Source organism: Chrysemys picta, chromosome 10, assembly GCF_011386835.1.
Source record: "Chrysemys picta bellii isolate R12L10 chromosome 10, ASM1138683v2, whole genome shotgun sequence".
Lineage (NCBI taxonomy): Eukaryota > Metazoa > Chordata > Testudines > Emydidae > Chrysemys > Chrysemys picta.
In genome coordinates this window covers 26,695,841-26,712,982 of record NC_088800.1, presented here as the reverse complement: position 1 = coordinate 26,712,982, position 17,142 = coordinate 26,695,841, and the positions used below count along the sequence as shown (strand labels likewise).

The 17,142-nt window shown below is 41.8% G+C and overlaps 1 protein-coding gene across 1 annotated transcript in view; it reads right to left on the bottom strand.

Moving 5' to 3' along the window:
* Positions 1-13,777: 13,777 nt before the first annotated feature.
* MYZAP (myocardial zonula adherens protein) overlaps positions 13,778-17,142 on the bottom strand; it is a 93,719-nt gene continuing 90,354 nt past the window's right edge. Inside the window, exons 14-15 of the mRNA XM_008164057.4 lie at positions 15,604-15,826; positions 13,778-14,487 (exon numbers count right to left, since the gene is read on the bottom strand). Of these exons, the coding sequence (XP_008162279.2) occupies positions 14,347-14,487; positions 15,604-15,826 (364 nt within the window). The 3' untranslated portion in view covers positions 13,778-14,346. The remainder of the gene's footprint in view (positions 14,488-15,603; positions 15,827-17,142) is intronic.

The following is a 17,142-nucleotide window of genomic DNA, read 5'->3' as shown; positions in this document are numbered from 1 at the left end:
GGCTCAGATTAATATCAACATTTTGGAGATTCTAATAACAAAAGACTGCCAGAAATATGTTATCTATCAAATGTACACAGAAGAAACATGTGAGAATATTAAGACCAGATGTCACAGATATCTTAGAAAATACTTATACTCTCTCAGTACTGCACAAGGCCAGACATATGAAAACTTATACAAGATAAAATTAATGTAGCTTTTTTCAGATTCCTTCCAAATACCTATAAGTTGTTATAAAACAATTTATGCTTGATGACACCATTGTGGAAAAGAAGGTTTATATATTTTCTTGGCAGTGGCTCTAACCCTTAAGAGTCCTGAGCGGCAACAGTTCAAATAAACAAACAAAGTCACCTTTCCTTGTCTGTTATTCAAAACATCAAGCTCTGTTTTAGAGAAAATGTATCAGACTATTCAACTATCCATCACCATCCAGCTGTTTAAATTCTAATTACTCCTCTAATGACCAGGAGACAGTTTTTTTCTACATACCTAAGTGAAAGGGGCCCAGTAGAAGAGTGACTGCAAACCTTACTCACAGTAATTAGTGCATTAAAAAAAATATGCATCCGAAGAAGTGGGCTGTAGTCCACGAAAGCTTATGCTCTAATAAATTTGTTAGTCTCTAAGGTGCCACAAGTACTCCTGTTCTTTTTAAAAAAAAATAATAGAGGCTAAAAACAAAAGGCCATTTAGACCAGGGTTTTGTGACCCAAAATTGGATCACCAGAATGTATCAAGTGGTCGCAGTATTGGCTGGGCTCATCTCTCCGCCCCAGGCATTGTAATCTGGTGCACGGGGTCACAGCACCACTCAGATTTAGCCAAGCTGCCCCTCCATCATGATGACGTGGGGGTTGGTGGGGGTAAATCTGAGTGAGTGGTGCTGCAATCCCATGCACCAGGTCACAATGTCACTTACACAAATGTGACCTAGCCAGCCCCGCTCCCCCAACAGGAAGGCTGGGCCAAACTTGAGTAGCAGTGCAACCTCGGAAGTCACAATGCTGGGGGTAGAGAGCTGAGCCGAGCCGAGCCTAGCCAGGCCCACAGGACAGGAACCAAGAGAGAGTGGTGGTGTCCTGTTCTCCAATGAGTACCAGCCCCCTGATTTGTCCTCACCCCGCAGCCAGGGTGTCACCCCATCTTCCATATTCCAATATTCCAAGAGAGTAAAATCACCAGAGTGGGCAGCACTGTATTTCCCATTGGAGGAGTTTTTTTAAGTCAATAACCAATAAGTAAACCCAACACAACAACTTGGCATGCTTTTGGCCTGCGGAAAGTTTGATATAGATTACAGTAAGCAACAAGATTGTGGCCATTTTCAGTAACCTTATTCAGCAAAATCTCCCACTGGCTTCAATTTTCCTGACCAAGCAAAGCTGAACAGGGATACAATTTACTGTAAGTTCTTACACACATACATAGAGCTTAAACTAAATGAAGGGTCTGATACAGAAAAAAGTCCAGCCATTTTAAAGTTAATGCTGTTGTTCCAGCTTTAACCGTATACCACTGTGAGTAAAAGATACAGTAAGAGTATCACTTATCTGTAAAGCACTCCAATCCTCCCACCAGAAGCATTCAGGGGTCTGCACATCACATTAAAAACTGTTTACAAAAACACAAGGGCCCGATTCAGAGAAGCTTAAACACAAATTAAATCCATCCCTAGTCAGAAAAGCACTTAAGCAGAAGTTTAAATCCGGTTGAAGGCAATAAAATTTAAGAACATAATTAAGTGCTTCATTGAATAGGCATGGATTTGAGCACATTCTTAAAATTAAACACGTGCTTAAGGGCTTTGCTGAATCAAGTCCTAAAATATTACAACTGAAAAAAAATGCATCCTCTTCACAATGATAAGATGTGAAGGCACACATGGCATGTATTAATGGCTTAGTTTTTCCTTTTGAATACTCTGATATCCAATTTCTGTAGCAAGTGGAATAGGGTTTACATTGTTTTTTTAATTTCCTTTGTTTACTAATAAAGAGCAGTCAATGGGTCTTATTTACCCCACGGAATATAGCAGAGCAAGGAAGGGGTGCTTCAGTCTCCATCAATGGAATGTGCTGATGGGAGTAGAAGGAGGTGCTGAGGTTTTATTTACTTATTTTGTTAATATCTTTAGGCTCCAGGGCCCCATTCTTGCTCACCTTGACTGAAATTCAGATCAGGGCTGTCAGCCTGGGAGAGCATACCTTCAGGCTACGGGCCATTTAGAAGTTTTTCTCAGCTGTCACTGAAATTTTTTCCTTGGCTCAGTCAGCCAGTGAAGGAGCTAGTGGCTCCCCAGGTCCCTCCAGTCATTCCCCATGAATTCAGTTGCCAGCTATGGTGTCAACTTCAGAGACTGCACCCTGAGAAGGAAACTGTGCTTGAATGCCTCATGTGGGGTATGATCCTGCAACCCTTCCTCATAGATACAGTCCACCAGTACGAGTCTTTCTGTGAGTAAAGGTGGCAGGGCTTGGGACCGTTGTGTTCCACAGATGGATTTCCCTCTCATGCTGGCATAATTCCATTGACATCAGTAAACTTTCACTCATGTAAAACTGGTGTATAACATTCAGCCTCTTAGTTGGGTGCCTGATCCCAGGCAGCCTCAGGACACACATTATTACTAGAAAGATTTAATCACCATAGCTTCTAGATAACAACGCATGAATTTCATATCAAGTTCCATGATGAAGAGCAAATTGAACCTCAGCAATAAAGCTACTTACTTAGACCTTGATTCAGCAAGGAACTTAGACAAATACTTAACTTGAAGCACGTGAGCCGTACCATTACTGATTCATGCCCCTAACATATGTTAAGAGAATGCCAGCTAGACGAGATGCCCCAAAGATCACCTTACTCAGGCAGTACTAAATTGCACAACACCAGAACCTTTTGGAGTTGCCCTTTTCTGCACCTTGATTTATCGACAGCTTTATAATTAAAAAGAAAAGAAAAGATACTTTTCTGCTTGTTACGTTTGATATAATCAGACATATCAGACCTTAACCTCCTTCCCTTTGCAGGAGGACTCTGGCATCTGTGGAATGCTGTGGTCATACAAGGTTAGAACCTGAGCTGCTGTTCTCCCCTCCTCCCCCAACTGAAGGAGTTCAACTGACCTTCCATGTGCCTAGAACCAGGAATTACATTTGGGAGCTGGAAGAGCTGCAGTTCAGGTTACAGTCTATGTGACATCTCCTTTTGGATCCCCTCACAGATGCCAGAGTCCTCCAGCAAAAGGGGGATCTGATATTTCTAATGAGAAAGAAGAAGCAGACAGAAAAACATTTTTGTGGAAGAAAAGTGTGATACTTCATAAAAGAACACTAGTGGGCAAACCTCGTAATGTTGCTTTGCAGATTCCCTTCATGATAACGGCAATAGACTTTATGGTCGAATCCTCAGCTGGTGAAAGGGGAAATAGCTTAACTGAAGATCCAGCTGATGATCTGGCCCACTTTCTTTATTTTATATAAGAACTGTGGTATCTTAAGTATAATATCTGTTTACTACTATGATTTTATAAACATATTTTAAGTTACATTTAAACACTGAAAAACTGTAGAACTTTCTCTTGATTGAATCCCTGATTTACATCAATATTAACAAGGTTAAGATTTTTTTTGCATCTTAACTTATACTGTATGTCAAGCAGCTTTTAAAAGGCATATATGGCAAAGCAATATATGGAACAGATTGCTGCGTATTTTTAAAATAGTTAATTAAAATTACACCCCTGCAAAACTTTAAATGTCACTTTAGAAATGAAAAATAGAAACACCACATTTAGGAATGATTTAAAAATTTAAATATGCTTGTATCCAGTATCTCAATATTCATCAGACTAAAACTATAAAGCATTATTAAACCGACGTACACTATACTACATGGGAGTTTGCAGGTCAAAAGAGGGGTCAAGGCAACCAATATGAACAGTTTTCACCTACATACAAAGAAAGCATTAAAAGAAATGCAGGCATGTAAATTATTTGAGCTACAAACAGTTTGAAGTGGGCCTTTTACTACTGTTTTCCATCAGCACTTTTCAGTGAATTATCTTCCTTTTCTTCAGGAATGAGTAATTAACACTTGGGAAGAATGCTATTAATAAGTAAGACAATTACCCAGAGAATCCAGTCCCTGTGGCGAGATTGGACGGCAAAAATGGCCAGGATAACTTTGACAGTCAATGCATTTCAAATTAAAGGCCTAAGGTGGCAGTCCTCATTTAAGCACAACTTCTATTAATTCCAATGGGAGTTATAAGACAGCATGATCAGGCCCTAAGTTTCCCCCCACATATAGAAGTGAAGAGTATTGGTGCCACATAAGAGAGGAGTATTTTACAATTATGGAATGAGACATATATAGAATTATAGACATCAGCCATAGGAAACATCGGTTAGCTCCTCCAGTCCTACCCTTTACCAATGCAGAATTGTTCTCTACAGTGCATTTATTAGTACTTTGTCCAATTTAGTTTTATATCCTGCCTCTGCACAGGGGGCTGGACTGACCTCTCAAGGTTTCTTCCATTCTTACATTTCTATGATTCTATGAAAAGATGGGACTTTCCCTTAGGAGACTATTCAACAGCTAATACACCTCAGAGTTAGGAAGTAATGCTTGATATTGAATCTATATTTTCCTTTTCTTAATTTCATCCTCTTGCTCTTAGTTATTCCTCCTCACTCCCCAAATACACCACACTCAATACTTCCTTTCCCTCATCAGTGTTTCTACGAGAGTGAAATAAATTACAGTGCATCAGCTACAATGCTGACAGCTTCTAGTGCACAGCGTTAGCAGTAAGAAATCAAGTATTCTAAGGTTTATAATTAATTTCCCCTACTTATAAGCTATAGATCAATTAGCAAGAAGTGAAATTGCAAGAGTGAAGCTTTTACATTATCATACTTAAGGTTGATTTGTAGCTTTCTCTATACTTCCCTAGCCATCATTTTTATAGTATATAGAAAAGGTCTACAAAGCACAAATTACATTTTTTTAATTAACATGGAATTTTTAAACAAAGATTCAGGTCAGAATAACCAGGATACTGGTTATTTTTAGGATATCAAAGCAGAAAATGTATTTTGCAGATCTCGGAGAGTTGTGATAACATGGAACAAATTCTCTGCATAGTACATACATCTGCAAACCTGCATTTCACTAATTCACCCCCATGATTGGCACATACAAGACACCAGACTTTTCCCTCTTTTCAGCACTTTTGATGGCAGAGGGCCACTTTATGCATCCATACAATGCAGCTGTGAGGCATGATTCCCAGCATGGGTAGACAGACTCGTTCTAGCTCTGCTAGCGTGGGCTAGCCATGCGAGCACAGACCATATTCTTAACACGAGTACTTTTACAAAACTAAGCAAAAACCAAAAAGACCCCTTTAAAAAGATATTGGGAAACAGCCTTTTTTTTTTTTTTTTAAACTGTAATCTTCTTTCACCACTATTTTAGTGGGCTGCATGACTGGAATGAATTATAGTGCACGGCCAGGGCTTTCAGAAAAGGCCCTTCCGCCCAAGGAAAAGTTCAGTTGCATTCTGCTTTAATAGCATTTGGCAAGCTTACACTATTGTTTTTGTACAAACAGAAGTAAATTTGATATGAATAAAAAACTGCATTTAATGTGAATGAAACAAAAATCAAATTCTGTAATCTTCAAAAGAAATTATATACTTGAATGATTAACTATGATGTATTTATAAAACTAGAATAATTGAAAACAGGATTTTAAGGTGATTCATGTAGACTGTGCTGAAATATTTATTATTGCAAGTCCAGAAGATCTGTCTGGGTTTCGTCACTGGAAATGTCTAAACTCAGTGTCCAGATGTTTATTTAAGTTGCTCCCACATAGTTCTAATGTCAATTACCAGAGGTTATCAGAGAGCATCACTGTGTATCTTCCTTGACTAATATTCTCATTTCTTCTGCATCTTTGATGTTTTCTTTCATTAAAATTCCTGGCCTACAGCCACAAAAATCTGCCGTGCTAGCAAAAAAATGGTCTGCAGACATGACATATGATGATGCCCCATGTCTGTGCAAGGATAATATTTATCATCAGCTATCATTTAAGTAGTATTATAATCAGTTCAGTGCCATTTTGAAACAGCTAAGCTGAATAATATGAAACTAGGGGCTGAGAACTTATAACTAATATGAGACAACATAAGTCAGTAAAGAAAATATTATTTCACATAATGAGGATTTGAGGAACCCATATATCTATCTTTTTCCTTATGTGGGGGGAAAAAAAACAGCTGAAGACAGAGGCATTTCACACATAATTAGGAATGGCTCTGATGGCTCTGTAACTCCAGAAAACACAATGGCACCAAGAAGCTCTCCTGAGACACTTAGGAAACTGTGGGACTTTCATAGTAACCAGGAGGCAACAGAGCACTCCTAATCTAACAGAGACTTAAACACGGCTGTCATCTTACACACAGTCCTGACGTCTTTCCTAAATTCAAATGCAAATATGAATAATTACTGTCTTGCTGGCTAACAGCTTTCTTTGAAACCTCATTTATGCTCTTCTTCCCCTTGGAGATCAGCCAGCTCCTTTGGCTCATGTGAGTTATAAATAGGACCTTATCAAATTCAAGGCCATGAAAAACGCATCACGGACCATGAAAACTGGTCTCCACCATGAAATCTGGTCTTTTGTGTACTATTACCCTACCCTACACAGATTTCACAGGGGAGACCAGCGTTTCTCAAACTGGGGGTCCTGACCCAAAAGGAGGTCATGGGAGGGTGTTGCAAGATTATTATAGGGGGATCATGGTATTGCCACCCTTACTTCTGTGCTGCCTTCAGAGCTGGGTGGCTAGAAAGCAGTGGCTGCTGTCCAGGCGCCCAGCTCTGAAGGCAGCACCGCCAGCAGCAGCACAGAAGTAAGGATGGCAATGGGCGGCCGGAGAGTGCAGCTGCTGGCCGAGGGCCCAGCTCTGAAGGCAGCAGCACAGAAGTAAGGGTAGCAATACCATACCAGGCCATCCTTACTCCTATGCTGCTGCTGGCAGTGGCACTGCCTTCAGAGCTGGACTCCTGGCCAGCAGATGCCACTTTCCAGCCGCCGAGCATTGAAGGCAGCACTGCCACCAGGAGCAGAACACAACAATACCACGACCCCCCTACAATAACCTTGCAATGCTCTCACTACCCTCTTTGGGTCAGGACCCCTACAATTATACCACCATGAAATTTCAGATTTAAATTATGACATTTATGATTTTTAAAATCCTCTGAGCATGAAATTGACCAAATGGACTGTGAACTTGGTAGGGCCCTAGTTATGAAAAATGAATTACTATTAAGGCTGTCAAGCAATTAAAAAAAATTAAACGTGCGATTAATCATGCTGTTAAATAATAGAATACCATTTATTTAAATATTTTTGGATATTTTCTACATTTTCAAATATATTGATTTCAGTTACAACACCGAATACAAAATGTACAGTATTCACTTTATATTTATTTTTATTACAAATATTTGCACTGTAAAAAACAAAATAAATAGTATTTTTCAATTCATCTATTACAGGTATGTAGTACAATCTCTTTACTGTAAAAGTGCAATTTACAAATGTAGAATTATGTACAAAAAAACCTGCATTCAAAAAGAAAACAAATGTAAAACTTTAGAGCCTACAAGTCCAATCAGCCCTACTTCTTGTTCAACCAGTCGCTCAGACAAACAAGTTCATTTACATTTGCAGAAGATAATGTTGCCTGCTTCGTGTTTACAATGTTACCTGAAAGTAAGAACAGGCATTTGCATGGCACTGTTGTAGTTGGCATTGCAAGAAATTTACATGCTAAATGCGCTAAAGGTTCATATGACCCTTGAGGCTTCAACCACCATTCCAGAGGACATGCATCCATGCTGATGACAGGTTCTGCTTGATAACAATCCAAAGCAGTGCGGACCGACGCATGTTCATTTTCATCATCTGAGTCAAATGACACCAGCAGAAGGCTGATTTTCATTTTTGGTGGTTTGAGTTCTGTAGTTTCCACATTAGAGCGTTGCTCTTTTAAGACTTCTGAGGCATGCTTCACACCACTTCCCTCTCAGATTTTGGAAGGCACTTCAGATTCTTAAATCTTGGGTCGAGTGCTGTAGCTATCTTTAGAAATTTCATATTGGTATCTTCTTTTCATTTTGTCAAATTTGCAGTGAAAGTGATCTTAAAATGAACAACATGTGCTGGATCATCATCTGAAACTGCTATAACATGAAATATATGGCAGAATGCGGGTAAAACAGACCAGGAGACATACAATTCTCTCCCAAGGAATTCAGTCACAAATTTAATTAACCCATTATTTTTTTTAATTGAGTGTCATCAGCATGGAATCATGTCCTCTGGAACGATGGCCGAAGCATGAAGAGGCATATGAATCTTAAGCGCATATGGCACATAAATATCTTGCGACACTCGTAAATATAAACAAACTTGTTTCTCTTAGCTATTGGCTGAACAAGAAGTAGGACTCTAAAGTTTTACATTGTTTTCTTTTTGAGTGCAGTTATGTAACAAAAAAACCTACGTTTGTAAATTGCACTTTCATGATAGAGATTGCACTACAGTACTCGCATGAAGTGAATTTAAAAATACTACTTCTTTTGTTTATCATTTTTACAGTGCTAATATTTGTAATAAAAATAATATAAAGTGAGGACTGTATACTTTTCTAAGCCCCATTCAAAGTCAACAGGATTTAGGCTCCTAAATCACTTCAGCACTTTTGAAAATTATATCCACAGTCCCTATGACAAGGAGCTTACAATCCAAAGCAAGTGACAACTGCAGGGACAGGGATAACAATCACATACAGACATTTTTAGCAAAAAAATCTTAAACTATTATCATCTGCCCCTCAGTCTGTGCTCACCCACTTCACAGTCGAGGAGGTATTGGAGCTCTACATGGCTGTCACAGAACATCAGCTCAGGCCATGGTTGTTGCCAGCCTTCTGCAGTCTGGCTCAGACCCTCCCATCACTGCCAGTCCTGGAAGGACAGAGCTTTACGCAGCTGCCACGTCCTGCCCCAGCAGCTGGGCGCTGTCTATACAGGGACCTTGAATGTCAAGCCTTAGTAGGCATAAATTTCTCCTTACTCAGGCCTTTCACACTGCACTTCCAGGGAGGACTCAGCAATGTATTATGAAAAAAAAAAATCACCAAATCATAAATCTAAGTAACATTGTCATGGAATTGTGGGTTTCCTGCCACAGAATTGGAATTTGTGTCACAGATTAGATAGGGCCTGCGGTTTTACTGTAGCAGTGGGGGAGATGGTAGAGCTGCAGTTCAAATATTGGTACAGAAGAGGAGATTATGTTATAACCAGCTCTAGGCTAATCCCATCGCCACTGGGCAGTCTTTTAAGCAAATAAAAGGGTACGATATCACTACCATGAGAGTTTCTCTTAAAAGACATTTTATGATAGACAGCAAAAGTATAAACAGAAATATTTCAACGAGATGGGCAGTCAGCAAAAGTATACAAAGGGAGTCTTATAAAGTGTTCATCTTTAGACTAAGGTTAGATTTTGGATTGCAACTATTTTAGCCTGTTACAAATACACCATTATATTGGACACCTTGATCTAATAACTAACTACATTAATACCATCTGTGTACACAGAGAGGGAAGAAATACAAATATCTAAATTAAACATTATGGACTTCAGTGACCTCAGTGATTACTTCAATGAATATGCACTGATTTACACTATGTGAGGACCCAGTCCATAATGTCAAATTTTAAATGTAAGCTGGAGGGATACTACTTAGTACAAATTCCTGTAACTTCCCATGGTAAGAAATAACTCTCACCTCGTACTGGTATCAACCATGCCAGTTGTATTTCGCAGTTTTAAATATGAGTATTTCCATTTTCCTGGTGAATTTTGATCCCAAAAAGACAAGGTGGGTTAGGTAGTATCTTTTATTGGACCAACTTCTGTTGGTGAGATACACAAACTTTTGAGCTTACAGAGAGCTCTTCTTCAGGTCTGGGAAATGTACTCTCTGTCACAGTTAAATACAAGGTGGAACAGATTGTTAGATTCTTGTAACAAGCCAGAAATCCAGTGCGTCTATTCAGTCCATGATTTTTAGTATCTAGCAAAGTTATGAATTTAAGCTCCTAGGCTCATCATTTGAAGGTGTAGTGCAGGTTTCCTTTGAGAACGAGGTCTGAGAGGTCAGATGTAGAGTTATCGCTTTGTGAAAAATGTGTTCACCCAGAGGTGATCACTCAACATCTGGCCACTCAGACTCAGAGAATGAATCTGTAAGGGAGGAAGTCAGCCTGGTCATGGGATTTCAGCCAGACACACACCACAGCGCAAGAGCAGGACCTGAGGAAGTGGATGTTGAGGGTAAGCCAGGCTAGGAGTTGGCAGAACAGACCTTGTGATGGAAGAGAGAGGAGCAAAAGAGTCAAGGGTGGAGGAGCGTGAAACATGGAGAGAATCAACAACCATATCGACGAAAGAAAGGGACGAGAGGACAAGGAGGAAAGGGCTGAAAGCAGACGAGAACTCATTAAAGCTGATGGACTGGATATCTCAGAAAGGCCAAGAGACAGGGCACACTGGAGGAGCTGATGGGTGATGCTGAGACCAGATGCTGATTTCCCACATGATTATCAACAGAGAGATCAGAGCAAGAGCACTGCTAGTTGAAGACCTAGGTAAGTCAACGGCCTTTTTAGTGAGTGAGAGAATTGAACCAGGGCTGCATGGTACAATGAAGAGAGGAGGATGAGGAAACTTCCAGATGAAGAATCAGGTGGGTCATCAACGTGGAAGCTGAAGTCACTAGAGAGAGATAACAGGAGTCAAAATCAGAGAAGGAAGCTGATGGGGAAGAATTGGGTGGATGGTAGATGACGGCAACACAGAGGGGAGAGGGAAGAGTCAGATGCAGGGTTGTTCACAACAGAGAGTGGGAAGTAGTGAGAAGTTGGAAGCAGCAGGAACAGAAGGGGAGAAACTCAGCTCCCTCACCATGTCTGATCCAGGGCAGGAAGTCAGGCCTCTATAGCTACGTCTGCACTGCAGCCGTGGTGCGATTCCCAGTGCTGGTTGAGACTTGCGCTAGCTCAGCTCAAGCTAGTGCACTACAAATAGCAGTGTGGATGTAGTGGCATGGGTGACAGCTTGAGCTAGGTACATGAACTTGGACCAAGGGGGTCAGGTGGGCTTAGATTCGGGTGGCTAGCCTGAGTTCCGGCCCATGCTGCAACATCCACACTGCTATTTTTAGCCACTTGCTGGAGAATGAGCTTGTGTGAGTCTGTCTACTGATGCTGGAAATCCCAGCTGCAGTGTAGACATACTCTAAGAGAGGGTAGCTGCAGAGCCAGTGTCAGGTGAAGGATTCTGGTCTCTGTGAGGGACAGGAGCCTGGAGGGAGCAAGGTATGGAGAGGTCCTAGATGGCTGCGATCTTTTTAGAGATGGAGTGGGTGTTCCAGAAACAAGAAGAGGCGGGAAGAAGTAGGATAGATGTGAGGTTAGGAATGATTGACTAGAGGGGCAGAGTAGTGGTACAGATGTGTGTGGGAGCTGGAGAGGATGAGGAAGGACCAGAGCTGGAGCAAATCTCAGAGATGAAGAGGCAGAGGAGCGAGTGGACGTGAGAGCTGGATTGGTGCTGGTGGGAAGAGGGGCAGGGAGAAGAGGAGCAGGTAGAGCCGGTAGAAACTGTAGACAGGTGATGGTAACAAGGATGGGGAAATGGAGGCAGTGGGGCGGGGGGTGAGGAAGAAGGATGCTATGATGCAGAAGAGTGTGATGGGAGCCTTGGGTGGCAGATGGATGAAGTTACCAAAAAATAAAAATAAAAAGATACAGGGGGAGATACTGGGCCAGGAGAGACTCCCTGGTGCTTGCAGCAGTTCTCCCTTCCAGGGAGCTATATAGTGTTGCCCAAGGGAGGGGGAAGAAGGCAAGCCTGTTGGGAGCTGCACAGCTGGGAGAGTCAGGGTGGGACAGTGGGGGTAAGGAGTATACTGGGACAGAAGCCTCTTCATAGTGCAAATACTGAATAGGGTGCAGCTGAGATTTAATAAGTTAAACTGAGAACCTGAAGTGACAAATATTGTATCCAACTGAAACTGAAGAGGGACTTCAGATATGCAAAATCTAATATCAGAGCATCCTTACTCTTAAGAGAGACCAGAGATCTACATTGACTAAGAGCTTGACATTTGGTGTTTCTGAGCACCTGCTACACCTCACTGACTTCAACTGAGGTTGAAAAGTTTTAACATTCTGAAAAATCAGATGTTAAATGGTCAAGACTATGGGATGTCCCACCTAAAAGATGAAAACTTCAGCAGTATCCCTTAATAGCACAGTCAGACATTGATTCATGAATGAATGAGTGCCACTTATGAGCCGCCAGCACTTCCTACACCACCTGGCTTTGTCCTTGGGAGATTCTCTGCCTGCCCCCCCAGTCACGAACTGAGCTTAGAAAAGCAAACAAGATCACAGTTTAAAGTGGTATGGTTCCAAGAATCACCAGAAACTAATGCATAAGTAGGTTTAAGATTAGTGTGGGTAGGGCTTACATAATTAAACAGGAGCAAAATCCAAACTCTTCTGGCAAGTTTGCTCTTAAAACCCACAGGGTCACAAATTAGACATGCTTCCACAGTTCCATCCCTTTAAACATGAGACACTGAGGAGCAAAGTGTCTGTTATTCAATCTTTCAATATACAGGATTCCCCAACTTTTAAACAAATATAACCAATTTTCAATCAGTTTGCATTCTAATATAATCTAAAAAACCTGAAGATTCAACATATGTTTTCCTAACCAGTTCAACTGGGTTATTCTTGTACTAAAGTCACCAGCAGAATCAAATTTTAAAAGCATGTATAACAGAAGTCAAAATGCTGAAAGTTTTGGATCTAATCGGATGCTTCATTATTCCAGAATGTACAAAACAACTATTCTCACTACATCCTGCAAGCCAAGGCCCTTTTCTTCTTTTCAATTAGCATGCTCCAGTTCCTTAAACAGCAACACAATTTCAGAATTATCCTTTAGACAATAACCTTGCTAGCTATGATTTAGCTTGTTACTTATGTTTGGAAGCTAGAAAGGAATCTGATGTTCAGGGTCACATATTTGAAGGACACAATGCTTGAGGCTTCAGCAACATGCATCTGTACACAAGACAGGTAGCTATGTATGATTTGCACAAAGTGTGCTTTATGGGTGTGAGCATACTTTTACAAGTATGGCACTTCTATGGAAAGGCCCTTAAGTTTCCAGATGTCAGTCATTCAAAGCAGACTACACTATAAGTATGTTTAACGCTAGTGGACGAACGAAAGTCTTTTTACCTGCTATGGCTTGAGTTCTCCTACAACAGCTAATGCTATTGCCAATAACTAAGTCAGCAGCAGGGAGCTGTATTCCTTATGCTTCAGAGGAATCTCAAAACCCAGGTCTTGGCAAGTAAAATAAGGAATTTTCTATTATTTTTCATCTGAGCTGTATTTCTTTGTAATTAAGAAAAGCTTTTCACTGGTGCTCTCCACCTTCAAACTTCAGTTGAAACAAAGAAAACGCTACTGTGTTTGAGAGATTTTTGATCTTCAATGGTTGGATAGTTTGCATTACTGAAAGAACACCCAAGACTTTATTTCCTCTAATGAAACTAGAGGAAGGATCTGTTCTATTAATTTCAGCAGACAATGGTATTCCAAAAGTTTAATCAATGTACAAAAATAGTATGGAGAAAAAAAAAACCACCAAGGCCTTTAATAGAAAATATTAGTCTTCAAATTAATTAAATCTCTAGATTTGCTTAACAAGGGTCACCATAACTGGAGAGAACGTCCCTTAGAGCCTGAAGAGGATTTGAGTTATTTTATAACTCAGAGTTCTTCTCTATTCACAATAGATTTAAGGGTGGAAAAATATATTATTCCTTTTACGTTCATTTTTCCTCCAACTATAAGCATCTTCTTGTAGACACTTTGTCACTGCTTACCACAGGATGCTGAACAGCTACTTTAGCTGAGCTATATAAAGCCCATTGGGCAATTTTCAGAGGCACTGAGCACATTCTTGGTCTATGAAAATCACAAACACCAATATCATTTGTACTCAAACTATTAATCCCTTCCCAGAGCTGCAGTGCCACATCTCCTCTAGCAAACACAGCAATCTACATGGTCAAGAATCCTGGTTATCGAGTTTTTAAAAGGGTAGCACAAGAAATCAATTACACTGTCCATTGCCAGATATTTTCCTTTTTGAACTCAGTCTTCCAATGAATGGTAGTCTTCCTCATCCCTCACTTCTCTGTATTTCATTGAGGTTTCCCCTTCAGGTTCATACCTGACCATTTTGATATTCAACATTTCTGCTAGTTTTTGCGCGGCAAGTTTGGCTTGTGTTTCCTAAAACAAACACACACAGGAAAGAGAGAGACACAAGTTAAACTACAATTTGTTATTCATCCTGGGTATCAAAAAATCTACTAGCTGAAAAATAGAAACATTACAGAGTAACTCGCATGATCACATTAAGTCTCATCCCAGCAATTCCTAATATCTGCAAGAAACAGTGGACATTTCCTTAAAATATCTTTAATATTTTGATTTAGAAATTATTTCATTTTATTACTTGAGCAGCAGCTGCTCATGCTGCAATTCTTACATAAGACCTGCTTCCACTTGAGCAAGATCAAGCCTATGTAGAGATGTGGCCTACCAGAGTCATCACATGACTGAGAAACAGAACTCCCATGCTCCAAACCCAGCTCTGACAAAAACTGTGGCCTTTGGCAACTCCCGTAATTTCTCCAGTTCCAGTTTCCCCCTCCGTAAAAAGGGGAAATAACATTTACCTAACTCTCAGGAATGCTGAGATTATTAATTAGTAAGTGCTTATAAAATATTAAGCAGTACCGCACTGAAATTAAATAGCCCAACACCAACAAGTTTTAACTAGCTGTCCAGTTTTAAACATTATCAGTCTGTCATCATATGGAATTCAATGCCAAAATCCAGTGCCAGATCTCTGTTCAAAATGAAACTTCCTTAACTTCCAGTGACTACAAAGAACTTGGTCATTGCCAGTTACTGTGGGAAGAAAATCAACTGCAATTACTTGCACACATTTCAGATCTATAACACTGGATACTTCTTTTGCCTTCATTAGTATGAATGGGGTATCCAGCATACGCTAGTGACTGGTATGCTTGTTACTGAGTATACTTTTTGAGTTCAAATCACAGAAGTGACAAGTAACACTGTAATGAATTGATCATTACTACATGCAAAGAATAATGCTAAATTTTATTCACTGCTTGATAAACAGCTCTAAAGAATGAATTCGGAAAAAAATAAAAAAGCGGACAGAATCAAATAGAAAAATTAATCTGACCTTATAAAGAGTCTAGAAGTCTCAACTGACTAACATATGAAAGGCATAGCCTTTATACTGTGGCTTTCCAGAATGGTCCCAGCAATATAATTACATTTTCCAGACCAAACAGTACCACTGATTCATACCTCATAAATTTCTTTTTGCTGTGTCTGAATTGCTATTGATTCTTCTATGGATAACAATTGGGTAGGTGCATGATGAAGTGGTGGCAGCCGGGCTGCTGTGATGTCATCCAGATGTTTCTTATCTCTAAGACGTCTTTCTTCTTCAGAAATCGAAGACCCAAGTCTCCTAGGTGAACGACTAGGTGAGGAATCATGAGATGAGCCACTCCACTCAGCTGGTAATCTAAAAGGGATCAAATGTGAAGTTGCGACCCATATTTGCAATGTGAATTTAAGACAGTTTTTAATTCTAGAAATAGTCTTTCTGTGTCAGAAATGACTAAGAAAGAGACAGTATAAATCAGGTCATATTATAATGTACCACATAAGTGAACAATAAGCCAAACTTTCATAGTGCTTCTTCATGTAAAAAGGTAATTAATTTTCACAACACTTTTACAAGGAAGGAAACTTTACCAATGAGGAAAAATTCCTGGAGAGGTAAGTGACTTCCTCGAGGCCACACAGTAAATCACTGCTTCAGCAAGGATTAGAACAGGGGTCAGCAACCTATGGCACGCATGCCAAAGACGGCACATGAGCCGATTTTTAATGGCACGCTGCTGCCTGCCGGGGTCCCGCTCAGCCCACTGCTGAACCCCGGCAGCAGGCTGAGCTGGACCCCGGCAGGCAGCAGCATGCTATTAAAAATCCTGGCCAACCCAGCCCGCTCTTCTCCACCCCTGCCTACCGCTCTCTCTAATGGGGGCAGGGGGCAGAAGCAAGCTTGGTCCTGCTGGCTGCTGCTGTACAGCAGGCTCCGCCGACAGCCAAGCTTCCCCCTCCCCCGCCTCTTCTCCCAGCGTGCTGCATCGAGCCCCGCCTCCTCTCCCTCCCTGCCGCCAATGGCCCTTGCAAGGGAGGGGGAAAGAGCAGCCCCAGTGCCCTCGCTGCTCAGACCGGTAAGGAGGCAAGGAAGAGGCGGGGAAGGGGGGGGGTAGGAGTGGGGCGTATCCCTCCAGCCCCCTGCCATGAGTCGCTCAGGGGACTGGGAGCACCCCCTGATCCCAGTCCCCTCCCAGCCCTCTGCCCTGACCCCTGCACCCCCCTTGCACCCCAGCTCCCTACATCCCCCCACGACCCCATCCCTGATTCCTGCACCCTCCACACATACCCAGCCCCCCCCACGCCCCTGTCCTGATTCCTGCACTCCCAACACCCCCTGCCCTGACTCCTGAACTCCCCACACATACCCAGCCCCCCACACTCCATGCCCTGACTCTTGCACCCCCCACAACCCCACCCTGAGCACCAGGTTGGTAGCAGGCTGAGCGGGGCCGGTGTCTGGGACCCCAGCTGGCAAGGGGCCAGCAATCAGAACCCCAGACCGGCAGCGGGCTGAACGGGGCCAGCAGCCGGGACCCTGGCTGGCAGGAGCCAGCGGACGGAACCCCAGACCGGCAGCAGGTCGAGCGGCTCAGCCTGCTACCAGTCTGGGGTGCCGGCCCCACTCAGCCCGCCGCCAGCCCCCGGCCCTGCTCAGCCCGCTGTCGGTCTGGG